At 40.8% G+C, this 23,539-nt stretch overlaps 1 protein-coding gene across 1 annotated transcript in view; it reads left to right on the top strand.

Annotated features, from left to right (window-relative positions):
• GRIN2A (glutamate ionotropic receptor NMDA type subunit 2A) overlaps window positions 1-23,539 on the top strand; it is a 166,037-nt gene that overhangs the window by 114,433 nt on the left and 28,065 nt on the right. The window contains exons 9-11 of the mRNA XM_063414321.1: window positions 2,934-3,059; window positions 5,632-5,861; window positions 11,841-12,001. Coding sequence (XP_063270391.1) covers window positions 2,934-3,059; window positions 5,632-5,861; window positions 11,841-12,001 — 517 coding nt within the window. The remainder of the gene's footprint in view (window positions 1-2,933; window positions 3,060-5,631; window positions 5,862-11,840; window positions 12,002-23,539) is intronic.

The following is a 23,539-nucleotide window of genomic DNA, read 5'->3' as shown; positions in this document are numbered from 1 at the left end:
GCTTTTGAAGAAATCTGATTTACTGCACCAATAAATCAAGCCTGTGCTCTCAGAAGTGCTCTGTTTTTTTCAGGCATAGATGGAGCTGCCAGTTTGCTGGAATTGACTGTGTATTTTGATGAGGTGTGCGTAGTAGTAAAATGTTTTGCCTTGCAAAATACTATCAGGCAGATAACTGAATTTATTCACAGACTGATTTTGTTTCAATTAAGTGAATGTCTGAGAATGGAGTCATCTTACGTAAGCCTTTTAAAGGATTTTTAAAAAATCTGTCAAATACAATATTATTTTTAAAGAATAGCACTTGATTACAGTTCCTGAAATATCTGGGTTTGTGAATTATTTCTATGAATGTGGACAAGTACAGGATTTTGTATGACTAGATTTTTCCAGTCAGTTGTTGTGTCCAACAGATCTGAGGAACTGATGGGCTGTGACAGCCTCTTCCTCGTTATCTGCTGTGCTCTCATTCTGATGTGCCTCCTTCAAATGAGAATTTTATCCTCATTAAAACATTTTCACATTGTACTAGAAATCATATGTACTAGATCTACAAATATTTTTTAATGATTCTTTGGAATTTTGGTTCATTTAAACAACCAAATATAAAAAGGGAAACCTTAAATCTCCATTTCTATATTTTTCAGAGGGAGAGTTCATAGGTGAGGTCAGTTTTCTTTTGGGGAGGCATTGATGGAATAGCAAATTTATGCTCTTCTTTATTTAATGTATTCCTTAAGTATTGGTTTTGGTGGTGGGACGTGGGACTCAAGAAATCTTTTTCCTTGCTCGATATTCTCTCTTGTCAGTCATTTGAAATATACACCAACAAGTCATATATTAGTTTTTTTCTGCTGTATTATAGTTTTACTGAAAATTCCTTTAAAACCTGCTGCTTGCCTGAGGGAAGTTCCCTTTCTGTCCTTTGAGAATCAAAGCACAGTGAATGTGTAATTGGATCTCTGATATGACAGGAAGATCGACTTTGTTATTCAGTTGATTTTGTACTTGTTCAATCTTACTGCTTGCTATTCCAAATAGCTTTTTGTTTTCCTATTGCTTCTATTAATTCTCTACTTCATTACCAGACTCCTTAAATTATTAAAGAGAATTCTGCTTAAACTCTTGTTTATAGCTCAGGTTTGTACACTGACTTGTTTTGCCCTTTGCCTTTAGATTTTGCAAATTACCATTGCTGTTTCTATACTGTTGCTTTCGATAAGGGTTTTATCAGCCTTGCTAGCTTCTGTGAGAATGCTGTCAAACTTTTATAGTAGTTCTACATGAAATCCAATTTGATCCAGTTACTGACTGAATTCAGAAAATATTTTTTAAACTGTCTTTGGCTATATAATAGCCCTTCCCTGGCTGCATCTACATAGATCTTTCACTGCCTTCTACAAGTTCTGTTATTTTCCTAACTTACCATTCTCTCCCAAACAAATAATTATAGTATTTGAAAGAACTTCATACCTTATCTTAAAAATAAAATAATTAATTGAAAAAATACTGCTCCTTTGCAAGAGGAAAACAGTTTGGTTTAAAATGTCCCTGCTTTTTCTTTTTAGTTACCATCCAAAATCACCACTGGGGCTATTTGTTATTTGGTCTTGTCTAAGTTCCAGATTTCTGAAGGAATCATAGCAAAGACAAAAGATGTCATGAGTTTTCTATGCTTGTGCACAAATCATTACATTTAATTCTGTTCTGGGTGCTCATCTGACCTTGGGCAGGGCTCACACTGGGCTTTGGGTTTAGCACATCTCAGCTCTCAGTCACTGTAATTTCCTGCAACGAGGGAAGAAGTTTCAGTGACTCTAATCTTAAATTCAAAGAATGAAAAAGTTACAAGAGAGGAACTTCTTGGGTATTCAGAAAGAGGCAAAGCATTTGAATATACTAATTCTCAGTAACTTCAAGGGCGTCTTGAGTCTGTCCTAATTAGAAATAGTACACTAGATTTGTTTTCTCACACTCCAGAGCATGCTCACACTTGCTTTATTTGCACAAGTTATGATGTAAAGTGCCCCAAATAAGTTGGCTTGATAAAGATATATTACTTTACCATGTTAATCTTTCTTAGAGATATCATTGTACCAAGCAGCTGCCACAGGGACTCCTGAAATGGCAGAGAATCTCTGGTTGGGAAAGATGATATTTGATATTGATATGGAGTCCTTTCAAAAAGTTGGTGCTTAGTCTGATATTTGAAACTGCTTTTAGTTTTATGCTCCAACCTACTTCTTTTACTTAATCATGGTTCTTCTGTCTTTCAAACTGACATCCAATTTTCCATAAACCCTTTTGATTTCAGTAATTTGCTCCCAGATGAGAATGAGACATTCAAAAAGATGTGTTTGCAATTGATAAAAATATCATCTTCATTGCAGGTAGATGAAAGCAAACACAGAGAGAAAAGAATCCTGAAACAAAAGCGTTTAGTTTGAATGCAAGTGTTTATCTTTCCTCCTCTAATACTTTCTGTTGGATAGAAGAGAGAAGTCTACTTCCCTGAATTACCCAATGTATTTAACATATGCTTAATTGCTTTTGCTTTGCAGAAACATAGTCACAGTGGTTGGACCATTCTGTATATAAATTTATATAATCCAGGATGAATAGACACAGCAACCTGATTGTGGACTGAATAAGCAGCGAGTCAAACTAATTATGTGCCACTCAGTGTCAAAGAAAAGTGTGCAGCCTTTTGTTCTTAATTGCAACTTACACTTAAGATTTTGACTTTATGGATTTTTTCTGTGTAAACTAACAGCAGTTTGTTATATATTGCTCAGTTATTTGCTAGCATTTTTGTTGGAAAAAGCTAATGCAGAGGAAGCTGCTGGGCCTGCCTAGGAGAGGACATTAGAATTCTTGTGCTGTGACTGGTTTAATGAACTGTGTTTCTGTTTCTCCTGTCTGTTTTGCTGCAGAGCCTTTTAGTGCTTCTGTCTGGGTGATGATGTTTGTGATGCTTCTCATCGTGTCTGCCATGGCTGTCTTTATATTTGAGTACTTTAGTCCTGTAGGATACAACAGGAACTTAGCACAAGGGAGAGGTAAGATTTACGTTTTACTCAACTCCATGTCTATAAAAAAAAATCATGTGTTTGCCATCCCTGGCTCTCCATCTTTTCAAATAAACATAACATAGGAATAAACCAGTGAAATTAGCTATGAAAATGTTTATGTTCTTCATTTAAAGTATGATTTCTTGAAGGCTTATATGCACATGCTTATAATTCCAATTCAATGAAATAAAGACAGAGAACAGGGTAGGTGGTATCAGAGTTTTATTCAGGCAGTGTTTGGTTAGTGCACAGCATCAGTTGTAAAGTGTCAGCTTCATAAAGCAGTGAAATATGTTCTACTCCTGACTATTACAAATTCATACCAGTTCAGAGAAAGTTACCTGAAATCCTGTGGTCTGCTGGACAGTTTGAAAAATAGCAGTTACACTGTGCATAGTTTTGTACAGTTCTTGTCAAAAGTCAGATGAACCCCTCAGCCTTGAAATGAGGCCCCTGGCAGAAGGGCATCACTCCTTCCTGTGTAGCACCCTCGGTTATAGAAACTTCATTTCCAAAACAGACAAGCTCTGTATTAACTCTTCCTCAGTGAAAGCTGAGAAACTCACCTTTGACTCAAGAGTGAGGATTTCATGTCTCATGATGCATCCTCCCATTTCTTACCTGACATTTGAGAGTGCAGACTTTTTTGAGATTTTTAAATCATTCTTTCCTTGTTTTGTAACAAGAGATCTTCCAGCTTGGTGAGCACAGTTCTGGGCACTATTAAAAGCAAATGATTTCTTCTAGACAATGGCTGGCTTGTTCCCTGAAAAAGTGGATTATTGTAATATTCAGATGATGTTATCATTTTGACAAGATGGTAAATGTGTAACCTCTGTCTGAAATAAACACTGTGAGGGGAAATCAAAGGTGGATATAGACATATAGATCCCCTGGGGATCCAGGGGCTTGGCTGTTCTTTTCTGTGCCACCTCATGTGCCTGAATTGATTATTTAGTGTACTTACAGCTACAAAGACATGTTATGGCCCCAGACCATCCCAACTTAGCTCTAAAGACCTGCCATGAATCCATCTGCCATTAATTTCAAACCTGGAATATTTAAAAAAAAATTATCATCTCTCATTTCCCAGGCATTTTTTGCAGGATGAAGCTCAGTGGTAATACAATCTCCAGTGGCATAAACAGAGCTTTAGATTGCTCCCTTGGCATATAATTTCTGTAACACTGTTGCTCAGAAAAACACACATTACCCCTGTATCAGCTCAGTCCTTAATGTGTCAGGCAGGTAGTTCCATAAACCAAAAGTCATCTCCGTTGTGTTTGTTTTACTGCACTCTTATTTTCCTGGTGCTGCTGCAGAATAGGAGCGTAATCTAAGATGTAGAGCTTGACTGCATTGTGAAATATTTGCACTGCACTAGAGAGTATTTCAGCTGAAATGAGAATATGCACTGAGTATACCCACTTAGGGTTTTGTTATTTTAGGAATCATTGAATTATTATTAAAATAAATTTTAATTAAATGAGTATCAAAATCTATATTTGTAATGTGCATCCCCTTGGATAAAGGGACAGGGCAAGGAAGGAGATAAAGTTACAGATTTCTGCATCAGAGCTTATTGACTAAATTGCAATGGAACTGAAGAAAGGATAGTTATAAGTAGGCCAAATGAGTCACAGTCAGGGGAGGCCTGTTTCTCTCCACTGAGGGTGCAGGAGCCTGGGTGATGAGCAATGTGTGATTGCATTGTGCTTACCACGAGCTGGCTGAGAAGAACTGCCCTGGATTCTTCCAGGGCTCTACAAACGAGGCCTTGGCAGTGGATAATGACTTTATTAATCCACTTCTGCCCCCTGGGAGCCTGGGGCAGCCTGCTGGCCACTCCAGCTTTGGGATGAACTAAAAAATGACTGAAAATAGAAATAACAAAAATTACAGAATGGCTTAGCTGGGACAGAATTTTACCTGTAATGTCAACACATTTGGAGGCACAGAAGTGACTCTGAACGTGTGAGGCAGCCAGAGCCTGGCTTGCTCTAAATTCCATGTCTGTACAGGTAGCTCCTTTGTTCTGTCTTTCTGATTCATGCTCTGAGTACAAAGGTGCTTAAAAGTAGGTGACACATTCACACACTTTGATCTTAAAAACGCTTACATAATGTTCAAAAAGCATAATGTTGGATGACTGGAAATGATAAAAATAATTTGGGTAAGAAAAGTACTAGAATTGAATCATTAAGACTTAAACCTCCACTTTTCCATTTCACATGTCTGCTGGTACAGAAGACTGACAGGGCAACACTGTGGCACATTTCTTCCTGCAGGAGACATAGCAGCCTCCTTCTCCTCCAAACCCATGCTTTCCATTTTCATCTTAAAATTTTTGAGCCATATGCCATGTAGAAAAATGCTGAATTATGTTTTAAAAACCTGGAAATCGTTGTCATTGCAATGACCTATGGTACCTACGGCAAATCCAGTGATTGCATTGGGAGTACAGTGAATATACACTGAAATATTTTCTAACGGTGGCCCTGGGACTAATGGCTAGGTTTAATTTAACTGCAGGTGGACTGAGTGCTCTTTGCCCTTGCAGATCCCCATGGCCCATCCTTTACCATTGGGAAGGCAGTGTGGCTGCTCTGGGGCTTGGTCTTCAACAACTCCGTGCCTGTGCAGAACCCCAAGGGGACGACGAGCAAGATCATGGTGTCGGTCTGGGCTTTCTTTGCTGTCATTTTCCTGGCCAGTTACACTGCTAACTTAGCTGCCTTCATGATTCAAGAGGAATTTGTTGACCAAGTGACTGGGCTGAGTGATAAAAAGGTAGGTGTTAGCCCAAAAGAGGTCAGTGTCCATTCTCCACAATCCCTCTACAAATTTGTTCTTGGTGATAAAAACTCTGAGCCAGATAATGAACTAAAGCTGGATGATTTCCTTCTGAGTGCAAGTGCAACTTTACTAACAAACCTAAGACCCAAAGCATGAAAATATCAGTGTGTTTTCAAAATCTCCGAGTTGCCTGTTCAAAGGTAGCTGCATTAACTGAAAATTACCTTTATTTTGTGATAGAAATCAATTAGTGTTTGGTTGAAAAGAATGTCTCACCAGTATAAAAAGCTGGGAAAATTTGGTGGGATATAATATATTAATAGAAAAAAAAAAAAAAAAGCCCAGGGATATTAGTAATATATTAATAGAAAAAAGCCCATTTTTAAAAATTATTGTGATGGATATGCAAAAGATATTTGAAGGGCATCCTTTTGTCAAGTCTGTGCTCAGTTGTTTGAAAATGAAACTTAATATTGACATTAAGAAGAAATATTTAAGTGTAGCCCAGGGGACAACATCATGAAGGGTTTTTCTCAAAGGACAGAAAATAAAGGAAATTGTTACTGAAAACAAACCAAAAAAAGGAACATCTCAGTCTTGTCTGGTTTTTTGTTTTAACTGCTTTTTATGACCAGCCTTTGATTGATTGCCTGGTACATCAAAGCAAGCAGGGCTAGAGGAAAGATAAAAAGAAACAAAAAACGATAATAGTTTTGTTTTCATTAGACTGTGTTGTCACACAACCTTTGAAAGAGCATGAAGATTGTTAAATATCCCTCTATTTTAAGATAACATTCTCAGAAGAGACAGATAAATGGCATTCTCTCTTGGGGATAAAAAAAAAGAAGATTTGAGAAATGTCTGTCTCCTGTTGGTGAGAAAGAACAGAGCATTTTCCTGGCCCCTGGGTCCTGGTCCCTGGGTCCTGGCACAGCAGTGGGGCTCAGCTCTGGCAGTGTCCCCTCCCCTCCTGCTGCTCTTTGCCCCGGGGCTGGGAATGTCACCTCTTGTTCTGCAGCTTTGCCTGAGAACCTCCTCAGTCCTGTCATTTTTCTGTTCTGACTGCTAAGTAGGATTTCATTTCCACAAAAAGCAAAATAAAAATAGAAAAATACTTGAATCAGGAAATACCATCTGTTCTTGTGTGGTCTGCTGATCATTTATTTGATCTGCCACCTTTGTTTCTATTTTTTGATTCTTCAAACTTTGCTGGAAGCACATAGAGATAAGTCAGGGAAGCCATGCCTTTTCTGATTAAATTAAACAGAAGTCCAGAAGAGCAACGAACTATTTCAGAACATTCTTCTTGTCATGCATAGTTTTTACCTCTTCCACAATCCTGAGGTTTTCTTGGAATTTAATAAATCAAATAATTTGGGATAATTTATGGGACTGTAATCTGATTGATATTAAATAATTTTTCTCCCCTTTTTTCCATTTTTTTACAATTTAGTGGAGACCTCTGACCCTTGCAGAAAGCAGAGCAGTCATAGGCAAGGGCCAGAAATGTGGGTATAATCAATTTTAAATAATTAATGCCTAAAAGTTCACTAATTTTTTTTTAAAAAATTAAAAACCCAAACCCCACTTCTGGGCTGGTAAATCAGTTTGTTCTTCTTCTCTCCCCCTTTTCCCACTGCCACACCTGAGCAGTCAAACTCTTCTGTCAATGCTGTACTGCCAGTGCAAAGAAGTGTTTCCAGTTAGAGATACTGAGGTGTCCCCATGGGATGGAAAAATCTGGAAAAATCAGGAAAAACCCCCCTCTCTGAGCAGCCATCCCTGAGCCTCAGCATTCAGTGCTGTCCCGTTCAGGAAGTATGTTGCAGCTGGTTCACCAGATTTGCTGGTGTGATGATGTGTTATTTACCCCTCTTTATAGTTTCCTCATCCCTTGAAAAGGTGCTAATGAATTTGTGAATGCCATGTCATCAATGTCACCCAGAAATACATGGCACAGCCTGTACTGGAGCTAGGAGGGGTGGGTGTTCATAAACTCAAGTGATTCAGCAAATGAGAAGAAAATTATATTTTGACATTCTTGTGTATGTGATAGATGTTCAAAAGCTTTATCTTCATAAAAAGGTACAGAAAATGAGTACAAAGTATCCAGCAAAGACTGAACATTTTGGATTTTTCATTTTGAGACCATTTGTGCCTATTTCATGCAATGAAAGAGGAAACAAATTGCTAAAGGAGGGTGGGCAGCCATGCCCAGAACTGTCCTGCAGATCTGCTGGGGTTCTGCCACAGATCAGAACTGCCTCACGTTCACACGGTCCAGGAGCTTCTCTTCAGCCTTAACAGGAAACATTAATGATGCCACTCACCTGCTCCTTATTTTTGCAAGATTCCCAGTGCTGTTGTCGCCTTGGCTTTGTGTTCCTGTGCCCCAGGGTGGCACAAGCTGTGCAGTCCCCTTGGTGTGTGACAGCAGAGAGCCCAAGGCAGGCAGGCTGGGCAGGGAGGGAGAGCCCTGCCCCTCTCCCAGCCAAAGCCTCCCTGTGCTCCTGAGGCTGGGCAGGCACAGAAGCCTGCACTGCAGCAGGGATGCTCACAGGAACAGCCTTGCACTGACTGATGGCTCATCCTTCAGGATCACAAGGCAGAATGCCAGCTTCCCATCTGGTGAAAGAGCAAAGGAAAGGGTTCGGTGTTCCTCTGTCACTCCAAACGAGTTGTAATTCCTGCTACCAGCAGATTAGTTACTGTTTTCTACTATTTTAGTAATGTTTCCCACAGTTCCTTCAAAACTCCAGAACAATAACAAGCAGCTGCTCTCAACACCAGCCTTTTCAGGCAAACAATCTTTAAATTAAATCAGTGCATAATGCTTCGGAAAGATCACTTTGCTGGCTTAATGAAATTGCCAGTTTTATTAAGGCATACAGAAAAAAATGAAATAAAAGCAAAAGACTGGAGTTCTGTTGCTGTGTGCTGCAGTTCTGTTGGGTGGCAGAGCAAGGGGAGACAAGAAGGAATTGGTCACTTCAGAATAACAGTAGATCTCTCCACTGTGACTCTAAGAAGGGGCTTGTGCATTCAGTTCCAGAATTTTGCCCATGATTTAAAAGATTAGCATTTCATGAAATGTCTAGGAAGAAAATTATTTCCTAGCAAAAATGATGTATTTTGTTTCTCATCATGGGACTTCAGGGAAAATAAATGCCTGGAGAGCCTTGATGTTTTTATTTTTCTTGTCTCTTGTCTGCCTTGTAGATCTCAGCTGCAGTCACAGTGACAGTCCTGTGTGCTTCTCCAGGACGTGTTAGTTCACAGAATATAAGTTTAATTTTATTGATGAAAACTTTATTCACCTCAGATATGACTGCAGTGTTAGTAAAAAGATTTAAACCTCTTTCTTCTTTATGAGTAGCCTGTGAGCAGGCAGTAGTAGCAGATGATGGTTTCCAAAAATCTCCTTGTGAGTGATAAAATTTTTGGTTGGTGCCAAGAAATTCCAGTCTTTAGATGGGGTTTGGAATAATTAATCTGCTTTTTAATTCTGCGATTTTTGAATGAACTTGGGCTTTTTATTCATCCTTCTCTTCTGCAGAAATATTTTTGTCTTCCATGAATGTTCAATTTGAACAGATGTGTTAATTCTTTCAACTATTCCTATGAGAGGAAATGCCCTCCAACATCCTAGATTCATATGAATGTTCTTGAAAAGTGATGAGACTATTTAAAACCAAACTCCAATCTGAAATTACCAGAACACTCCACCATAATGTTCCTGTTCCCCCAATTCTCCTGCCATCCCCTCACTTCCCCTGCCATACAGGAAGCTGAGCTTGCAGAATGCTCACCATAGCTGAATTTCAAAAAATTTCCAGCAATATAAGGAAAAGCCAGTCTTACATGTCCTGAAATTGAGAGAGTTTCTTGAATTTTTTCCCAGTTCTATTGACTGGCAAATTTAGGAGACACATGAAGCCATCTCAGTACATCAGAGAGACATTATCTCTAGATTTAAATAAAGTTGATAGCAAGCTACATTTATATCAGTAGACTCTCTGGACATATATTTAAAAGCAGGGTTTGTTTCAGTGCTGCATAATCAACTCAGAAAGGGAGGTAGCAAATATAGACTAAGAATCATGAGGAGTGTACAGTGTAATTTTGGTGCATGGGTCAATTACTATGTGTAAAAGTAGTAGCAAAGTTATAATTTAAACAGTAAAGCTCTGAAAGGGGGAAATGAGGAAAGTAAGACATCTGTTAGCTAAACAAATAGAGAAAAATAGAGTTCATTCCTTTATGCTTTGTCAAAATATGCTTAATTAAAATGAAGCATTTAATTGTAGTTCTGTAACAAGAAAATGGTGTTGCAGCAGTAATTTCACAGTCAAGGTTTGATGGAATTGAAAATACTCCCAGTTTTTGTATAAACCCATTTGTGCTCTCTTTGCAAATTGGCACTGGATCTTGGGAATTCTTCATGCCCTGAGACCAAATGTTAAAAAGAGAAATATTTCATATGGAGCCCCAAAGGAATCAGCAGCTGTATAAATATTAGGCATCTCTTGCAGCACAGGATATATAGATTGCTCTTCTAACTTCAACAATAAAAACAGAGTGCATTTTGCTGTGGAATTTATGGGTGACTGCTTTCATCAATGCTCAATTCAATTTCCTCATTAGCCAATAGTTCCTCTAATCTGAGTGACCTTTTTCATTTGTTCCTTTAAGAGACATTTTAATCCTAAATTGTCACTTGGGTTTTAAAGGAAGATGTTGAAATGGTGCATATAAAAGTTTCAGGTCTGTTAGCAGAAAGTTTATGTGAGATTATTTGAAGGATTGCCAAGTGTAAAACCTGAATGTTCCCTCAGCTATTGCCTTTCCTTTGCAGATACCCCCTGGCTGGTTCATCTGTGCTGATGCAATAGTGATAGAGGGAGTAAAATTGTAGAACAAACCTATCTGCCCTCAAGCAAATGGTTCATAGCTTTAAATGGTAGGGATGAACAGGGATTATAGGTGAGGCTTCAGAAGCCCTTCTCATACCAAGCTGTGCAGTTGTTGAGCCCCTGTGGAAGCTGCAGGAGCTTTTATTCCCTTCCAGTCAGGGGTGGAGGGAAACTCCTTCCCCCTGCCTCTCCCTGGCACAGCTCCTGCCATCCCTGGCACCCTCCAGGACTGGGGCATTGGGCTCCTGTCGAGTACTGTGGACAATCCCCTTCCCTCACAATGTCCCAAATGGGATGGAAGAGTGAAATTACTATCAACAAAATACTCTTCTCTTGTGGTTGCAGTTAACCAGAGTGTTTGGGTTTCTAGAGAGATGTTGGCAGCTGAGGATCTGCTCCAGTTTCTGCTGTCCTGCCATGTGGCTGAGTTTTTTAGGTATCGTGGGCATGATATGCTCACAGATACTATTTGAGCTATTCTAGACTAGGCTAAACTAGGCCTCAGGCTTGGGCCTAGTAAGCTGTAGAACGTTCTGAGTACGTAGTGGCAGATAACTTTATCTCTTACTAGGTACGTGTTAAGGTATGGCTACTCGCAGCATGGAGGTAATGGCACTAAATCTCTGTAGCTACTTTAATCTTAGATTGCTTACATACTTCTGTATGCTCACTACCTATCACAATACACTTGCTACTGTAAACTATCTGCTCTGTACTTAACTAGCCATCTCGCAGAATAAAGCAGAGTTCGTACTAGAAACCATACTAGTTTAGTCTCACGTTACTCTAGTCCCCAGTCTTTCCAGGGTTCAACAACACTGCCATAGTGCAAAGCATGGGAGAGAGTCACACCTGAGCGGCAGAATAGAGCTGGTTTTACTTTGGGTGCAGATTACATTCAGTTAGTGTGAAGACAGTTTCTGGTATAATAGACCTGGATTAACCCACAGCATTTGCCTAGAAGAAATTTGAGTCAACTTATACAACTTTTTTAACCTGAAATTGCCCTTCTTCACATTTTGGATGCCTGAAACACTTTGCTTATCCCCTTTATCTCTAGTTTCAAAGGCCACATGATTATTCTCCTCCTTTTCGGTTTGGAACGGTCCCGAATGGAAGCACTGAGAGGAATATCCGGAACAACTACCCTGATATGCACCTCTACATGACCAAGTTCAACCAGAAAGGGGTCGAAGATGCCTTGGTCAGCTTGAAAACTGGGTGAGTTTTTTCCCATGGTTTTTAAAGAATGCTGTAAACTTTTCACAAACATTATTGATCTGTACTTACTGTGACACTGAACAGGCTGATGTCAGGCTGCTGTGTACTACATGCTGCCTTTTTTTTCCTCCTTCAACTGCACTGTACAGTTATCAAAAAAGAAAATGATTGACTGTGATTTCTGTGGTTATTTTAAAATTACATGGTAGCTTCAATGTCCTATGAGAAGTAGTTTTAAAGGGCAGAATTAATGTTTCTTAAATTTGAAGACAGTACAGTCCCTTGTTATCTTTGCAGTGCTGGCAGATCCTGCTTCTGACAGTCTTGGTAAATATTCTGGTAAATATTATTGTCCTTTTTTCTTAAGATCTGAGATTTAGACTAGAGTGCCATCCATCCTTTTTTCTCTGAAGTATCCCAATCTGCCTGGTTGGACAAAGACACAAATTTCCATTCTTAATCCTCCAAAGATATGAGAGTGACTCATTGCTCATATCATTATTCATCTGGGTGACAGGAATCGGCTGGCTCTAAACATTTAGGCTTCATAACAACACAATATTTGTTAATAATACAGTAATAATAGTAGTTTCTCAATGAAGGCTTTTTAGGTTTTGTTTTGATGTGGGAAGTTACTTTAGTGGGTTTAAGATATGTACTCTAGGGGCTGTTTCAAGGAACATCTGTCCTGCTGTTATTTGTGGTGAACACAGGACCTATTTCTTCCTATACTAAAATACCATGTTACTTTTGATCCTTTTTGGGGAATTGCTTATCCTTTTAATTTTTACTTTCCTTCTGCCAAACCTGTATGGGAGTGTAATGTATTTCTTAGGCAAAACATCCTGAAATCCCAAAATCTTTCCTTAGAGTGAAGATCCCCATGTTTAAAAAGTTATCCTCCCAGCTGTTTCCATCTCTCTGTCTCCTTGTTGCTGCCTGGCTGTGTCTGCCCTCATTTCTCCAGACATGCTCAGCTGGCATTCCCAGCCAGGTTTGTCCCATCCCGGGACAGAGGTGTGGCATTGCCTGGGCTCAGCCTTCCCCAGGGGCTCCCAAACCGCAGCTCCTGCTCTGCCCCAGCCTGTGCAGGTCACATTTCCTGGTGACAGCTGAACTGTGCACTGGAGATAGACAGCTGGATCCTGCCATTCCTGCTGGGGAATTTTCAAGGAGGAGATGTCCTGATTTCAGCCATTTGTGGGACTGCAGTTTATTTAGGGGATGTATACTGCTTGTACTTTTCACCAACCGTTTGTGCTACTGAAAGCCCTGAAACGCTGCTGTTAGCTTGAAAACCAGGCCACTCCTCAGACACTTAAGTGTGAAAACAGGGGGGCCAGCCTGACTGCAGGGCTGTTCAGGATGCTCACTAAAACTCAGGCTGGCTGCTCCTGGGCCAGCTGATGCTCCTCCTCAAAAGCTTTGCTCCTTTTGACAGCACCAACTATTCATTTTTGACAGGTTCCTTTTCCCCTGCTGAAATTTCTTTCCTCTTCTGAGTGATTTCTCTGTGTGGACATGCCCAGGTGTCTGCCTCGCTCCCCTTGACTGATATTTCTGTAGCAGATGGTACAAATAAACTTCTGGGTCAGTACAAGTACCTGCTGCCTCCAGCTGTGCTCCTTGGGATTTTGTCTGGTGGCACCTGCAGAAGGATTGAGCAGCAGGGTGTCAGCTGCTTCCAGACTCTTATTCTTCAAAAATAGTTCTTCATTTTTTCTGGCAAATTTTCTGTTCTTCAGTGTACAAAACTGTATCTTCTTTCTGTCCCCCTCATGATTTTGTTGACCAAATTCTTTCTGTCTTTCATGTAAAATTTGCTCTTTCATCTTTAACTAGATTTGATGAGGTCTAGTTGAGACATCTTTAGCTTCTTTCCCTCCCTGATTCACTGGATTCCATGATATTTCATACATCTGGAGTCTGTTTCTATGGCTCTTTTGAGGATGACTAATTTCTTCTTCCTCAAACTGCTTCTGCTTCCAAACAAATATATAATTTCTATTTTCCTCTTCAGTGTGTGTGTTCTGTTCACCTTATTACAGCTAATTCATCTCTTTTCATCTTTGTCTCTTTCCAAAACTATTGCTGTACTTTTATCTTCTTTGTTTCTTTCATTCTCATCCTTGGGGATACAACAAACAACTTTCCTTTTGCATGGTAAGACTTGCAACTTCTGCACAGCTTTTTGAAAATGAACTATCTGATAATTTTAGTCATAGTCTACAGACTGAAGAGGACTTGCAAAGAATCTGGTGACAATTGCTGCTGCAAGTGAAGATAAACATGAACTGTGCTATCCCTGAAGAGTGTTTGTATAACCTGTATTTCCAATCTCACTTTAAAAACTACTTTTCCTTAATTGAAGACGTCAGGTTTAGTCCCTTTTAATTACTTTTGTATAGTGTTTGATTCTAATTTCAAGATGGAACAAAAAACACCAGCAATGAAGCAATGCTTAATGACAGAATAATGCCATACATGTGGCCCTTGTGACCTAAATAGAATGAGATGATAAAGTAGCATCTTTCCACAGTTCAGTCTGGTTTTGCTGTATCTCAAACAAATTTGATCAACTTTAATTAGCATTAACATCTTGAGATGTATTGGAAATATCTTGATCTTTGAGACCATTGTGTTTAATACAGAATATTACTGAGTTGAACTGGAAGGAGAAAGCAGGAAGAAGACAAACATAAAATTTCAGTTGCACAGGTGTCTGAAAACAAATTAAAAACCAAACTGTGGTTTGTTTGGTTTTTTTTTTAATCTTGCTTTCTTTCAAGAAATGGAAAATCCACTTCAGTCCACTTGCTAATGTGGCCAGAAAAAGCCTTGGAGGGGAGAGAAATATGGATAGAAATATGTATAAAATAAATGGTATTCCTGCCTTTATTTGCTGTCAGGTGTAAGGGTTAGATAAGACTTGTGTTGGAGCATTGCTGTACATGCAGAGGGGAGTGTGCTCACGTCTGTGTCTGGGAAGCCTTGAAAGCATTCCCAGCCCCTTTCTGCTTTCATCTTTGAGAGGTGAAGCTGTACTGCTTCAGAAATTAATGTACAAGGAAAGCATCTGCCTTTGTTTGTTTTAATTAGAACAAGCAACTTCACTGCCTGGGCAATAGGCTTGGACCTATCTTGTTCAATTAGCATCAAAAATGTTTGAGATCATCACCTGGGAAAGGCTGCAAATCAAAGTGGCAATGAGATTTTTGTGTTGGTCTGACATTGACATTATACCCACTCCCTCAGGGGAATCCCCAGAGGGGTTCACTGCAGCTCATTCATGGAGGCTTGTTGCCATCGGGGTGAAGGCAAAGTTATCAGCTTTATTGGTTTTTCATCTTTGATACAAAATCCACCTTTGTTTCTGAAAAGATCTTAAAAAAATCTGTAAAGCCTCAGTAATATCCATCTCTCGTCACTAGGGTCTTATTTCTGAGATTCACAGATGTATTTCTCAGAAAGCTGCTGAAACACTGTTTGAACAACAGCAGAACTTTATTAATTAAATGTGTCACTTTGCAACCAGGCCTGTTAAAAAGGAAGATCTTCTTATTGAAGTACTACTTAATAATTTTCAAAATGGCAAAATATTGTTCCTCCTTCAATGCAATTTGCTGCTGAAAGCAATCTTGATCTTATAAGCCTGTCAAAAAGTGTACTTGTGTTTTTCACTGAATTTCCTGCATTTAAGGGATCAGGTGGTCCACATGTGCTGTGCTACGTGCAGAGCTGGGATTGTTCCTCAGGCAGGACCAGCTCAGGGCTTCTGGAGGGTTTTGTTCCTTAATGAGAACAGAAATGGCAGTGGTTGCCCTGAGCATTCCTGCGAAGAGCAGAGTCTGTAAGGCATTAGCTAATGTGCTCTCTGCCAGGGCTGTGGAGGCTCCTCTGAGCTCTGGAGACGTTTATTGATCAAATACAGCCTTAAAAACGCATCACAAGCATTTCTGTCCATGCTGCATGTAATTGATCCACATTTTAGAGCCCTCTGTACCAGGGAGACAGCTCCTATTGACTGTGCTCCTTGAAGAGAGAGCAAGTTCTCAAAGAGGAAGTTGTTAATTATTGTGTTACATTTCAGTGGCTCTTTGGCTGTGCTTCCTTCTGTTTGCCTGTATTCTCTCCTGAAGAGATTATAGCTAAGGAATACCATCTTTTTGCAGGCAGAGCAGCCTTCCAGTTGCAGTTCTCTGCTGTGGGTTGTACGAGCTCATAGCTCCTGAGTTTGCATGCAGTATTTCTATTTGTGGCTGTAAAACTGTCAAGAGGAGAAATTGCAATGGCAATAAACTGGAAATGCATTTCATGTTGTCACCTTTGCCCCAGCACTTCTACAGTGGCATATAGTCTGCTATTTAACTGCTAATGGCTGAAATGAGAAAATTTAATTGGGAGAGGCTCTTCTTACTATAGGGATAAAGTGGGAAATGTTTGCTTGCCTGTTGCCCATCACTCCCTTTCAAGGGAGCTGCAGGGATGAATCCCTGGAGCTCCCCAGGCAAGCAGCCCCGTGTGCAGCTGCAGATCCCCTGGCTGTGAGTGCTTTTCAGCTTTTATTGCCAGCCACAGCTGTGACTGTGTTCAGGGACTTGATGCTGAAGTTTGCTTGGGACTTCATCTGCCTTCCCGTTAAAGACAGCAGTGCCTGTGTTGATGCACGTCAGTCGAGTGCCTTATTCCACGTCCCTCTGAGGTGCTGATGGAATTACAGAGCTGCTTGGAAAGGCTGCTGTGGTGGCAGCAGTGCCACAGCCACACAGGAATGGCCTCAGCTGTTATCAGATGTGAAGGTTTACATCCCGTGATTTATGAGCTGCCCCTGAGGAGCTGCTCTCGGCCGGCAGCCTGTCCTGAGCTGTCACTGTCACCTCCACAGGGACCCGTGGTGGCTGCACCCTCAGCATCCTTTAATGACAAGGTATAATGCAGGCAGAAACACCTGGAAGCATCGAGCTGAGCACTGCAAATGGCATCAGGAGTTGGTTCCTCCCTGCAAGCCCACTCTCCACGTGAAAAGAACATGATTATTAACATGTTTTATAGAATGTCACGGCACTCAGCAGAGAGAGAGCAGGAGAAGACCCCAGAAGGCCCCAGTGGCCTTTTAACCCCATCTGTGAGTTTATTGGCCTGGATTGGATTTTTGTTCTCCCAGTGATTATAAATTATCCAATTCACAGCTTTGCACACTCTGTTATTTGTTGAACAAATACAAGCAGGTCAGAGGCTGAGCTGGCAGCCTCTGCAGCGTGGCACAGGCATCACCAGGAGGCAAACATCCCTGTTTCCATCAGCTGCAGCACAGTTGGGACTGTGCCCAGCAGGTCCTACTGCTAATTAGAACTGCCAATTAAAGCACTGATGTGCCTAAAGTTAAAATCAAGCCCAACTTGTCTTTTAGGCAGCCAGCTGACATCTCTCCACTTCAATGCAAAACCAATTTCAATATTTTCATTTTATTTTTTACAGAAAAATTGTCACCAAAATTTTCACCAGAGGAAAAACTTCATAGTTTTTGTTCTTCCTGTGGTTCACACCTTTTCACCTCAAAAGAGGAGGGCAAGCTGTGAGACATGTCTGTTTGAAAGAAAAAACATATGTTTTAGTTTTTCATTAAAAGCACAAATTCTTCGTTGTTCTCATGGGGATACAACAGCAGCTTACAACCAGAGCTCACAGAAATGTCCAAATTTTTAAGAGTTTACAGGGATGGTTAATTCTGAGGAGTGTTTGAGGGAGAAAGGAAGAGGCCTGTAGGCAGCATGAGGTATCTGTAGCTGTAATAATTTACTGCTTGCAACCCTCCAGGATACCTGTTCTGATAATGAAGAGAGAGCACCATGCAGGGGGGCTCTCATCCCTTAAACAGGGGAAACATCTGAGCCAAGGAGCACTGGACAAAGATCCCAAACTCCCTGGGACAGCAGATGTTTGCAGTGCTCCAGGGCGTCTACTCATCACTATCAATTTTGACAGTAAGCACTAAATTATTGTACAAATACAAATACACTTTCCTTAAAACTGTCTGAAGGAGCTAAAATGTGAATACTGACCTTCTGTAAAAAAAAATCTTTGCTAAACACTTTGGCCCATTCAGGATTTTCTGTCCTGGCTGACCAAGTTCAGACAGCTCCTGCAATCAATAACTTCATTTAATTTGGCATCAGATGGCTGGGGTAACTTAATTTCAATTTACATTATGATGCTTTCTGTGGTGCTTTAATCTAATATATGTTTCAGTGTTCACTCTAATGTTCATTTTGGCATTGTGCTCTGCAGGGAATGATTTCCAATGGATGTTCCAGCTGTAGCCACACAGGCTGAGCATTGCAAAACTGGTTTGCAACTGGGCAAGTGCCAGAGGGCTGCAGAGATCTGAAAACACTGAAATTTGCTGTTCCATCTAGGAATATTTTTCAGTGGGATCTCTTCACTCCAGTATTAATTCTGAAATCTTGTAGCTTAAAAGAAATGTGTGGCTGAATGAGCACAGCTTTCCTTCTGAAGCGAGCAGAGTTCAGCACCACGAGCTGCCAGCACAGACACAATGACTCCTGTGGCATTTCCACTCATGGCAGGATTTTCTGGCATCAGTTTTTCTGATGGCTGATTCCTATTTCCCCATAACTTGCTGTCCTTTCAGGAAATGCAGTCATTCTCATATTCTTGTAATTCTTATATTTTCGGGAATTTCTTCCTGGCCAGAAGATTGCTTCTTTTGCAATTTTTTTTAAAGAAAGAAGACCTAACAACTCTGTTTCTTCTGTTCACCTGATGCATAGAAATCTGCCTCTAGGAAAAAAATAATTTCTAGTAATTTATTTCCAATTCCCTTACTCAGTACCTGAGTGCTCTTCTGGAGTTTTTTGATTAGTTTTTTTTTAAGGTTACTTCCTTTGTCTGCATTGTACTTTTTTAGGTAATGCTGTTATCTATCTAATATCTCTAAATATTACAAATAGTCTGGAAATAAAATGAACAGGTGGAAGTAGTTGTGTGCCATCTAACCCTATTGTTTTCAGAAGCTATTCTGAGTTTTAGTCTTCATTTCATTTGGGGTTGAGATCAGGTACTTGGTGAGCTGTGCTGAATTTATCCTTCATTATGCTATTGTAACTGGGACAAAACCTTTAATCTAAAAATATATTCCCCCCACTCAGCTCTTCAAATTTTGTGTTTTGATAAACTGATGCGTTGCAAAAACTTCTTGGCTTGGCTTCTGAGGTGTGAAGTGGGACAATCTTCCTTTGTATAAATTAATCATAAAGGCACACTAAATTTTCCATTATTTTGTTGCCAAGGGGGCTGGGAAGATGTGTGGGCAGAGGGGTGGTGGATGGGAGCTCCTGTGAGGGAGCAGGGTCAATGTGCCCATTCAGGGAACCACAGCCAAGGGAGGTTCTCAGTGGATTTTCTGGCAGCTGGGATTGCCCTGACAGGCAAAATGAAGCCTCCACAACCTCTCATGGTGGTGTTAATGTCTGTCAGAACCTGCTCTTTCAAATTTTATGTGTCCCATGTGAAGATTGAAGTGAGGATAGTTTGAAAGCTGGTTCTGTGCTCATGAGTTCATCATTTCACTGCGTTGTGCTTTGCTGACCTGCATTGTTGCAGGGGGTGGTTGTTCATTTTTCCCCTAATGAACTGGCAATACCAAGATGTCAAGAAATCCACTCAGCATGTGTGAAGTTCAGTTCTGTGAGGAGCCATTTGAATATGTACTGGAAGATAAAGTCACTGCTGGTGATGAAGTGCATCAGATAAGCTGAAATGCATTTTAGTCAAAGCTGTGCAAGAGAATCAACAGTCCTTCGTGTTAAAGGTTAAATCTCTCCTTTTGCTCCAGCAGTATCAAAGTGTCACTTTAGAGCCTTTCCTGGAAGCCTCATCTTCAGAGCAGCATTCTTTCCCTTTGATTGCTGTGTCACTCCACAGTGACCTTTCAGCACTGGATCCCCAGGACACAGAGAAGCACAAATGATGCTCTCCCTCATTGTTCACTCTTGACATACTTTCTTTTATCTCCTCTGTGGAGAAAGAAGGGATGAAATGGAAGTTTGTGATGTAAATCGATCAGAGCTTACAGACAGTATGTCTGTACTTGCTGCCTTCCCAACGCTATTGATGATCTCTAAATATATATGCTTAAATTTAATCCAGCCTTAAGTTGACACCTTTTTTGCCTAATGTCATTGTGGCTCCAGGACTACTGAGCAGATTGGTATTTTAGATTTTAACTTCTCATTCCATCAAGAGAACAAAACCATTGAAGGATCATGTATCTGGTTAAGGAAGGAAAGGAACATTTTTCAATTGTGTTATATTTCTATTATTAAGGGAGAATTGACTAATAAAGGAGCATTTGCCTCGTCTTCCTTTTCAGTTTTCATCATAGGAATTTTATGAAAAGTTGTGCCAATAATAAAGATGGGGAAAATTACAGGGAAGCGTTTTCAACTTTTCTGAAACTGCTTTTCTGTACCTTTTCCTCTAACTTAAATTTTCTCTGTGCAGGCAATTTTGCATGTGTGCAGCAATGCTTGAGAATGAATTTTTTGCAATAGCTATTCTGATTTTTCAACTCTTACTCTTCTTGATGAATCATAAATATTTAGTTGTGGGACTGTCCACACTCATTTTTCACATATCTCCCACTTCAAATTATTACATTCAGTAATGCCCATTTGGGTTTTTCTAGACCTACTCCAATTTATGATTTCATAACACCTGATGTTCTCTGATGCTGTGGGATAAAATTCTCCCCATCCCCTTTCCCCTTGGTGCTTGCTGGGTGATGAAGGACATTTGCCTTTGGAGTCACTGCTGTATAAATATTCCAGACTGTTTATTTTCCTTCTGGCCAGGATGGTTGCAGTAGTTGTGTGGCAGTTTGCAGAGCTGCAGTTGCTCAGATGAGTCAGAGCTCTGTAGTTCTGCTCTGGAGGAGCCTGCCCTGCTTGGCCAGTTCATGGCAGCTGTGAACCTTCTCTCGCATCCCAGCTTTGATAGCTCTCCCTCAGCTCTCTGGTACTTCTCACCAGTTCATTTAAACCTCCACAATGTGACAGAGCTTTTCACTCCTGGAGTGGCTGCACTGACAAGTGAATTGTTCCTCTGCACAAGCCTGGGCTGGCAGGTCTGAGCCTCCTGAGCGTGGTCGGTGCTTGTGTGTGGAGGCTGCTCTGCACTCAGGGTGCAACCTCAAGAGCAGATCTGCAGCTCACTGCAGCTTTGCTGCCTCAGGAATTGAGACCTGGGGCTTGTCAGGCCCTGTAGAAAGAGCAGGGAGAGCTGGAGGCTTCCCAGTCCTGTCTGGAGAATGACAAGCCAAGGATGGGCTCCTGTGTCCAGCACCAGCCTGGCTCTCCCATCGGAGCCCAAGGCAGCAGCTGTGGCTTTCCCCACCAGGCATGGCAGGAGGGAAAACCTTCTGTGCTCCAGCTGCCTTCTGCCTGCACACATCCCTGCCTTGTCTTCTCCAGGGCTGCTCTGGCTGCACCTTTGCAAACAGCTCAGAAAGGGTCACATTCCTGGACTTGCCCACATTTTGCTGTCTTCATTTTTGGAAACGCTAATTGAGAATTCTTTATAGTTATCTGAAAGTTCTTAAAAATTTGGAACGCCAGAAATTCACCTCCCAGTGATGGAAGAGTTGGATGCCCTAAAATCTGAGAGCTCCACTTGGGGCTTGTTCCTCCCTGCCCACGCTGCAGGGGTACAGCGTGTTCTGGAGCTTTGCAGGAACAGTACTTCTGTAATCAGCACACCATGAAGAGATGATTAAGCCTTGAGAGGTTATAAGAGTTATATAGGAAATGCAGAAAATACATGCTGAATATAAGTTTGTATTTGTGGGCACCAAGAGTTTTTCTGGGCAATCAATTTTTGATTTACAGTTAAGACATTGGGCAGCCACTGACAGCAGAACCTTCAGCTCTCAGCATCTGTCAGGAAAGTACCTCATGTTTTTAAATTGATTTGTGTAATGGGATTTGTTGTGACCTTATAGAAGTAGTTTGGAAAAAGTCCTCAAAAGTAAAGCCTTCTGCATCCTCAGAACCTGTTCCATGTGTGACCACTGATCCCAGGCTCCTGGGAAACTGGGGAGGAGCTTCCACAGAGTGAGTGAAACTCTGACTGTGCTATGTCTTTCTGTCCCAAGGTTTTACTGAAGTGCTTAGTAACTAAGGAGGCAAACTGCGTGTGAAGAGTGTAATTTCTGAGGCAGCACAAGGCTTTTGCCCTGAGCTCTTTAGCAAAGAGATCTTTTTCCTTTGTATTTCTGACTGAGACTGTTTTGACAGAAGAATAGCTGACTCTTTATAAAATTTTCTCTGTGTTTAACAGCATGTGTTTCATGTGCTTGCATTGCAAAACTATAAATCCCAGAATAAACAGATGACAAATCCAGAGTGTGTTTGAAGCTGTCTGCTGGCAGCAGTGTCTGTCCCCACGGGGGGAGCAGCTCCTCCCAGCCCCTGAGCATCCTCTGAGAGGGGCAGAGCCCTTCCTTCCCCACAGATAACTGCGGGTGTCTGAGGCTGGGCTGTGTTGATTTTGGTAATTGTCTGCTGTACATCAGAAAAGCTACAATATCCTGAGGGTACAGCAAGCAGGTTTGTGGGGGTTTTTCCACGGTGAGCCCACCCAAAGGACATAGATTTTTGGTTTTGCTCTCTGTACAAGCAAAGATTGTCTCTGAAGTGCTGCATTAAAGCCCATCATTTAGAAAATTCTGGTTTTATGTTGAGGGCTGAAGGCTTGGGCAGACTTGCCCCAGCAGCCTCTTGGCTCTTTCCAATTTAATTACCTCCAGTGCCAGGTAGCCATCCGTATTTTATTTATGGATTGAATTTGTGACATTGCCTACCAGATATTTAGTGATTTTCTGCATATTAAATTATCCATTTTAAGGAAGGAGGAAACCAGATTTTGAGCACTGGTGGGGCAAATCTGACTTTTAAACTGAAGGTTGCACCAACTGAATTTTAGGGAAGAGGGAAAAGCAAAAGAACTGATGGCCCAACTATTTTTTTTAATGGTTGCATGAAGCACCTCTACTCTGAATTAACCACTTCACTAAATTTCAATTAGATGACTTGAATGGTGGCTGTTGGGATAAATATCCTTGAAAGAAAGCAATAAAGAACAGTAATTAGTGACAGGAACTTCACTTTTTCATGACAGCAGACAAAATCCAACAACTTCATTCTCTCCTGGTATTCACTTGGTTTAATGTGAGATAGACTCGGGGTTTTTTAGTGCCACATTTTTGGTATCTGATTTAGAGTTCTGAAAAAGTTAAGGCTCTGTTGATTTATGAATAAACTTTGAATTATGATATACATGAAAACTAATTGGGGCTTTTTTTCTGTCAGTAGTCAAAATGTGATATGTCTGGGCCTTGTTCGTGGGTCACTCAGGTCAGCCTTTCCTCTTGCTGTTGTAGGCTGCTGCTCTTGTGCAAGTAGGAAAAAAATCATAAAAGGTTTTGGGTGCAGGTGAGGGCAGTAATGCAAAATAAAGTCT

The sequence above is a fragment of the Prinia subflava genome, chromosome 17 (genome assembly GCF_021018805.1).
Source record: "Prinia subflava isolate CZ2003 ecotype Zambia chromosome 17, Cam_Psub_1.2, whole genome shotgun sequence".
Lineage (NCBI taxonomy): Eukaryota > Metazoa > Chordata > Aves > Passeriformes > Cisticolidae > Prinia > Prinia subflava.
This window is presented reverse-complemented; position numbering and strand designations above follow the sequence as displayed.